The 8,316-nt window shown below is 33.9% G+C and overlaps 1 protein-coding gene and 1 long non-coding RNA gene across 2 annotated transcripts; one reads left to right on the top strand and one right to left on the bottom strand.

Moving 5' to 3' along the window:
* Positions 1-2,262: 2,262 nt before the first annotated feature.
* Positions 2,263-4,806, top strand: LOC126720893 (uncharacterized). The gene is made up of 3 exons (XR_007653716.1): positions 2,263-2,583; positions 3,479-3,551; positions 4,472-4,806. It is a non-coding gene; the product is annotated as an uncharacterized LOC126720893 (long non-coding RNA).
* A 2,340-nt stretch (positions 4,807-7,146) lies between these two features.
* On the bottom strand, positions 7,147-8,097 carry LOC126717385 (PR5-like receptor kinase). Its single transcript, XM_050419110.1, has one exon. It carries the CDS (start codon positions 8,080-8,082, stop codon positions 7,147-7,149), a length of 936 nt encoding a protein of 311 aa, XP_050275067.1. The 5' UTR covers positions 8,083-8,097.
* Positions 8,098-8,316: the final 219 nt, after the last annotated feature.

Below are 8,316 nucleotides of genomic sequence, written 5' to 3'. Positions count from 1 at the left end.
CTCCCAACCTTTCTAAATCAATAATGATTTCCCTCTAAGTGGTATGCAAAGCAGCTGAAAAATAACCAGAGACTTTCTACTAAGTGCACCAATAATGACATAGCCTTATAGAGATGATAGTTAATAAAGAAATCATAGTCCTTAAACAATTATAGCCATTGCCATTGTCTCATATTTAGCTTATTCCGGTTAAAGAAATACTCTAAAATTTTATGAACCATAAAAATCTCACGTCTCTCTCATACAAATAACATCTCCAAATTTTCAATGCAACACAATTGTAGTCAACTCCAAGTCATGTGGGGTAATGTTTCTTGTAATTCTTATATCCTTCCAAGATCCAATGTATTTCCATCCTCAGAGATCACATAACCTAACAACACTACTTTATTCCACTAGAATTCACATTTCCTCAATTTAGCAAACAATTTATTTTCTCTTAGAATTTGTAAAACAATCTTCAAGTGTTCTTCATGCTCTTCTTGGCTCGTAGAGTAAATCAAAATATCATCAATGAACACAATGACAAAGTGATCCAAGTAATCATGAAATGCCACATTCATCAAATCCATAAAGGTAGTAGGGGCATTAGTTAATCCAAATAGCATCATTAAAAACTCAAAATAACCATTCCTAGTCCAAAACGGCACCTTTGGTATGTATGTCTTAAATTTTCAACTATTGGTAACCAAAACAAGATCAATTTTAGAAAATACTTGTTCTCTTTGCCATTAGTCAAACAAGTCATCATTGCAAGGCAAAGGATATTTACTCTTAATGGTAACTCAATTTAGATCATGGTAGTTGGTACATAACCTTATTGATTCCTCCTTCTTCTTAAAAATGCATTCAAGCATGATAAGAAGCCAACCGATCCATGCCTAGGATAACATAAAAATCATGCTTATTTAGCAACACCATTTTAGCCAATAACTCTCTACCCTCGATAAAAAGATACAAGACTTGAGTGCAAGATTATTCCATATAATATCACCGATTGGAGTAGAAGCTAATAACTTAAAATCAAGGAGTTCTAGGCTCTTATCACAACTTTTTGTAAGGCAATAGAAACAAAGAATGCGTAGAACCAAGATCAAAAGAACTCTAGCATGTGCGGAGAGCAAGAAACTATACTTGTCACCACAATGTCTGTCGCTTGAACATCCTGAGCAGCCAATGCACAAATTCTACCTTGCACCCTTCTTCTCATTGTTATTACCCTTAAAAATTTGGGGCAAAGAAAAAGAACCTAAGCCTTTAGCAATTGGGCATTCTCTAGCAAAGTGCCCAGGTTGCTTACAATTATAGCACAACTTAACTCCACCACAAGCATGACCATTATGAAATCTATCACAATGGGAGCAAAGCTTCTTTTCACTTGATTGAGGCGAGGCACCATTGTCTTGCCCATTAGAATGATACCCATTACTAGACTTCTTAAAGAACCCCTTTTTGAAAATTTCCCCCCAACCCTCTCCATGTTGAAAACCATAGGGTTCTTGCTTCTTTTCATCCTCCCTAGAACCGAGGTTGCACTTAAAGTCCTCTTCAAGACTTATTGCCCGCTTCACGATCTTAGTAAAAGTACCCATTTAGAGGCTATAATTTGGGGGCGAATCTTATCATTAAGACATTTATGAAACTTGCTTACTTTCTTAGGCTCATTCGGAATTAAATAGTAAGCAAAGCGGGAGAGCTCAACAAACTTTGCAGCATATTCTTCCACAGTCATAGTCCCTTGAACCAAATTAGAAAATCTCTCCCCTTTTGATCCCTAACTACATCAGGGAAATAAGTCTCATTAAAGACTTCCTTAAACTTCTCCCAAGTAATAGGAGTGTCCTCTCCCAACTCCATCCTCAACAAGCGCTCAGTGCTCATCCACCATTTCACAACAGAATCCTAAAAAGCAAAAGTAGCATACACCACCTTTTGAGCATCAATGCATTCAAGGGCTCTCAATAACTTTTCCATATTTAGCAGCCAATTCTTTGCTACCATTGGGTCAGGTTCACCATTAAAAGTTGGAGGGTTTTTGTAACACCCCAACTTAATTTCATAATTAATTTATGGGTTTATATGCATGTTATTATCTTAATTACTTTTAAGTGCATAAAGCTTTGATATTGTGATATTATAGAACATATATCCTCTTTTAATGTGATGGATATAACTTTATAAATGTAAGGATATATATATATATATATATGTGTGTGTGTGTGTGTGTGTGTGTGTGTAAAGTGATATTATTTTTGTAGAAAAGTGAGTGTGAATGCAAGAAAGTTGAAAACATTGGGAAAAAGGGGGTGTGATTTTTCTTCTCTAGCATCCCACGTATCCCATCCCAATTGTCCAAATTTCTTATCTTCTTTTGTGCCCGAAAAGTCTTCTCCTTATCCTATTTTCCTAGCTGCATCAGATCAGAAAGTCCAGCCCTCTTTCTCTACTCTTTTTTCTTTGTTTTTGTTTTTCTTCTCTCTTTGCTCTTACACGGCAGCCTTCCCTCTCTTACCAAAACAATTTATCCCTCTCTAAAGAAGAAATTAAAAGGTTAACACTAAAATTTCAGCTTCAAAGTTGTGGGTAAGTAATCAAAACTTCATTTGTTTATTTCTATTTCTTTATCCTCTATCTTGATTTTAGAGGTTGAACTATGATTCTATTTTAGTGATTTGAAAGTTTGATGATATTGTGATCAATTGAATGCTTATTAATATATTTTAATATGTATAGTATTGGTATAAAAATACCCAAATGAAATTAGGGCCTATTGCTATTTGTTGATGATTTTGTAAGAATATGTACTGAAGCTGTCTCTGTGACAGATTTGATGTTTACAACAAGAAAAATATGTATTAAATCATATTTTATGGATGCTAGGAGTAGTTTTTATGAATTTTAAGACACACATGGTTGTTATGGAAGTGGTTTCACAGCATTTGGATGAACATAAAAATAATAATTTAATTTTTAAGTTGCAAGAAATTCTGTCAGGACAGATTTGAGTATTCTATCTTGCGTGATTTTTAGTAAATCATGGGTTTATTCTTTGACTCCGAAATTTTAAAGCTATATACTGGACATATAGGGCAGCCCATTTGTAAAATTTCATGACAATTAGATCTGTGTGGACAGCTCATTTGTATTTTAAAAATGGAGCATACGCTGCTCAAATGAGCAGTGAACAACATATGCTACACCTGATTTTGTGGATTTAATTCTCAAGTTAGGGTATATGTTTTGAGCTATAATTTAATATTCTCATCCTTTGGTATGTTTGGAGCATATATAAATTTTATGAATTGGTTTCTTTATGGTTTGGGTGCATAATATGTTTGATGATTGTATCATATGCTTTAGGGAAATTTATGTGATGGGAATTAAGATTTTCTTGAGTTTGAGAGTTAGGTTGTAATTGAGGTATAAGTTTATATATTAGGAAGAGTTTTTCCATAATAAGTTTTGGTTTTTCATTTAGGTGGTGAGAACGAGAACGAGAACACAACCACTTGAGCTTCTCTTGTATAATCTTTTGCGCCTTCCGTTTACAGGTAAGGGACTTGTGACATGTGCTTTTGATAAGTATAAATGTCATTTCAAAAAGTATTATGCACTAAAGCTTTAATTAGAGATATTACATATATGCATGAATTAAGTAAATTATGTGTTTGTGAGTTGTTCAATTTTATATACATAATAATTTTAGCATATTGATGTTATTATTTATATCACGAACATAATATTTAAGAATGAAGTGGATATGCTACTGTGGTGAAACACTTATGTAAAAGCAAAGTTATTAGAAAAATATAATTTTCGGTTATTCTATTGTTATGATCTGAACTCAGCCAGTAGGGATTATAGTATTGGTATTTCTATGGAGATTCTGATTGGCCATTAAAAGTGGGACTGGCTCTACTGTACCCGCCTTTGTTGGTAACAATCAACTTGTAGAGGATGTCAACTTACCCGCATGGTTGAAAATATATATTATGATACGATTTCGGAATTACCTGGCATTGTGGGGAATGCTGGATGCCTAGCACTCTGTGTTGGAAGCCTTCCAAAGTAGTGACAGACTTACAATTGGATTAACTAATATGTATTATAAATGGGCTATTAAGCTATTCAGAAATTATAAGAAAAGTATGATGATAAGAAATGTATATTCAATGTGTTATAAGTCTGATGAGAAGTTATGATAAAGTATTTGATAGTCTATTCAAAAAGATAAGATTACTGAATTATATTTAAATTCTTTGTTATGTCCTTTTATTTATTATATGAAAGGAAAATGAAGTATTCTCATCTAAAAGCTCTTAAGTTATTTTAAGAACAATATGAATAGTATGAAGGCTATTTTATCAAATCTGGCATATCCATAAAATATTTGATTTACATTCATTCTTATTAAAGGCCCATGAGCTTTAAAACCTTACTGGGCTTTGCAGCTCACCCTATTATTTTTCAGTGCATAGGTTCTTCCTGGAAGCAGTGAGAGTATTAGAGGTGGCAAGGATTCTGTGTTTTCTCATTTTGTTAGAATGTAGAGTTTTGTTGTATAGTAGTTAGCTCTTTTGTTGTATAGGAGGAATCAAGATGTACTTGATCCTTTGAGCACATATGTAATTCGGTACCTTAGTTTGTTTTGAACCCCAGTTGTATGTCTTTGGGTTTAGGTTTGTAATAAGAGTTTTGCTAAATGTTTAGTTATGTAATATTTACATGTATACCTTAAGTTTCAGCCAGGTGGTATTTTTCCAAGTTCGAAGGAAATGAAATTTGAAGGTTGCCATCATTTTTGTATATTATGGCTTTTATGCAAGAAAATAAGCAGGAATTCAAGAAACAATGTTTGATAAGCACCTTTAGTTTAGGTTGGTTCGTGTTAGTATTGAGGTAAACTTGATATTAACATGTCAGTCATGCTCTAAACTTTGAAGTACAGGTTTGGGTCGTGACAGTTTTGCTCATAGAAATCCCCAAAAGAAAAATCCTCCCTCCTATGCTCACCACCTTGGACCACTTTAGCAATCCTAGCATAGATTCTTTCTGCCACCTTATCAATCTCACCACCATTGGGAGTGATAGATCTCTCACACTCTTGGCGTTGCCTAGGGCCATGTTTTGGAGCTGCAACCTCATTTACATGCCTTACTTTATGTGCTTTCTTTTTAAGACACATAGTTTACAATGGTACTCATACCTATACCCAAGAAACAAAGCAAGTAAATCACAAGGCAACATAGAAGGTTAGCATAGACGAGCTAGATAAGGATAAAGGAATAGCATGTGGAAGCTTCAACAAATGATTCATTAAACCCCTAATGCTTTGACTTATATCAAAATCAATTCCTATTTCAAAGTCTAAAGAATCATAACCTAAGCTCTGATACCATAGTTTTCGTGCCCCAAACCTAAAAGGGTCTAAAGCATGAGAAAAACATCTCAAAAGTACTTGTAGATTTTTCCTTTTTGACAATTTAATCCAAATAATTCATATCAAGTACTAACATCAAGAATTATCATAATAATTTCTTTAAAAATACTCCAAAAGTAAGTCAGAGCTCTATGCAATGATTACAATGACCATTGGCTACAAAAGAATAGAGGTCTGAATAAATATAATTACATATTATCAACTTGTCCCATCAGTGAGAATAAAAGTCATCACCACTATTAGATACAAATTTAGTTATTTAGTTATTTGGTGATTTGTTTGGGCTATCGCGCTATTGCATGAAATTTGATCTAATTAATTAACTTGGATAATTAATTAATTAATTGCAAAGGGTCAATTCATTTTATCCCAACACACACTATGGGCCAAAATATAAACATCTCTGCCAACATGGACAAAGTCCCTAGCAACAAAAGTAGAGAGAAGAGTTGTCACATCATCCACAATACTAGAGAGAGACCACGGTACAATAGCCAAATCACCTTCGATAATGGCAAAGCTAGAACCATGGAGCAACTTCAATTGCCAGGAGAGTTGCCCTCGCTATTATGAATATTTTCAGTTGAGCTTTGGAAAGCATATATCTTAAATATGTATTGTAAGGAAAAATTTTGGTTCTTCCTAAATCAATGGCAGAACTTAGGTTGGAACAACAAGGGAGTTTGTAACAAAATTCCCTCAGGTTCTAACCATTTTTGTCTACCAAGTGTCCTATGAGATCACTGCCTCAACTTCTTTTCAATTTCTCTCACATGTCTTTTTGCCGAACAGCAAATCATATTTGCTAGATCGAAATTCCTTTTTGTCGAATTGCAATTTCAGTTCTTGAAATCCCAACCCAATTACAAATTGATCCACAATATACAAAATAATCAAATGTTTTATTACAAGAAAACTTTGACATAGAATATGTCAACACAAAAGAAAACTAACACCAATCAAGATCCTAAGAGTGAATTTACTGAAGCAAGTCTAGATTTTAAAGCAACCATAGGAGAGCCATAACTTTTGATGATCCAATAAAGAAAATGCATGGTTCTTATAGGGAATCAAGATTCATGCATTATGGATTAATATTGTTACTACAAGATCTCAACTGAAAACAAAAGTTGCCTTTTTCTTAATATGTTCATCTAAGCTTTATATACGTTGACATTGCATCCATTACCAATTCTGTGTTCTTAATAATAAAGTTGGACATTTGTTAAAATTTTTAGTTTTGTTGATCGATATTACCGATCCATTCTATTGAGGAATTTAAACTATATGTGCATTCTTGATTGAATATTTTATGATTTAGTCCACAATTTTCTAGATTTTATGCAATTTGAGGAATAAAAATTTGAAATAGATAACGCTCAAGAGAAATAAGGTCCACAACTTTCCATGATGAAAAGGGAAAAAAGTATTAACATGTATCCTGCAACCTAAAACTTAATAGTTTGCCTATGAAACTATTTGCGTTCATTCTATTGTCAAGTAAACCGTAGTTCTCAATTAGTATTGGACTGTCAGCATTACTAATTTCATTGTTAAGGCCATAAAGATTTCATCAAATATTTTAAGCAATAATGAAAAAATGTTCACTGACAAGCTAAAAGGAAATACAGTTCACAAAGTTCAATACCTCCTAAATTCAATGTTTTCCTTAGAGAAGAGATGTATTATATCTAGGACAGAGAGTCCTATTGTATTGATACCATTTCAATTGAAGAATCTTGCGGTGATCTTCTTGGTGGAGAAAACAGGAAAGGTTTGGGGGGGATTTGCAAGGAGTTGAGACTCCCTTCCAACATTTCCACCACTCTACTCATTGATGGTCGGTTTGAGGGGTCAGTTTGTATGCACCACAAACTCACTATTATCATCTTCCTTGCATTGTTTTCATCTCCTTCCTTTGAAAGGCGGAGCAGTCCTAATTCTTCATTTAGTTCAAGATGCTTGTAAATCCAATGTGGAAAATATATTTGACTTGAAAAATCAACAGTAACATCAACATTCTTTCGGCCTCCCACCATTTCTAAGACCATCATTCCATAGCTATAGACATCTGACTTGTGAGAGATCCCTCCAAAAGTTCTACTAAGCACTTCTGGAGCTATATATCCTGTGGTCCCCCTTGCACCCACCATTGATATAATACTCTTTTCTCTAGGACATATTTTTGCGAGGCCAAAATCAGAAATTTTTGGGCAGAAGTTCTCATCTAATAGAATGTTGTGAGGCTTTATGTCAAAATGCAAAATTTGTGTGTTGCAACCTCTATGCAAGTACTCTAAGCCTCGTGCAATGCCAATTGCAATGTTGTATAATGTTTCCCACCCCAGTTGATGATCAGAATTTGAAGGATTTCCTTTATATATGAACTTCTCAAGAGATCCATTAGGCATAAGCTCATAGATAAGAGCTCTTTTAGATCCCTCAAAGCAAAATCCCTTAAGAGTGACGATGTTAACATGGGAAGTCCTACTAATACTTGCAACCTCGTTAATGAATTCCTCTCCATTACCTTTCAATTCTTTCAAAACCTTCACTGCCACAAAACAACCATCTTGTAATTGCCCTTTATAGACACAACCATAGCCCCCTTGGCCTAATTTATTATTAAAGCACTTGGTCATTGATTTTATATCTGAATATTTGTATCTTCTAATAACAAGAGGTTCATGATTCCTTAGAAAGGCCTCGACACTCTTATGAGTTAGAGTTTTCTTCTTCCAAAAATTAATAGTTTTAATTGATGAGAACTTTTTCCAAAAGCAGCAGACGATAACCATCAGAGCTCCAATTCCAGTAGATAAAGTGACTGTAACTGGAATTAAAAAAAAAAAAAAATAGAGATTATGAAGTTATAT

The sequence above is a fragment of the Quercus robur genome, chromosome 1, assembly GCF_932294415.1.
Source record: "Quercus robur chromosome 1, dhQueRobu3.1, whole genome shotgun sequence".
Taxonomy (NCBI): Eukaryota; Viridiplantae; Streptophyta; class Magnoliopsida; order Fagales; family Fagaceae; genus Quercus; species Quercus robur.
Note: the sequence above shows the minus strand (reverse complement) of the source record. Positions and strands in the feature narration are given on the sequence as shown.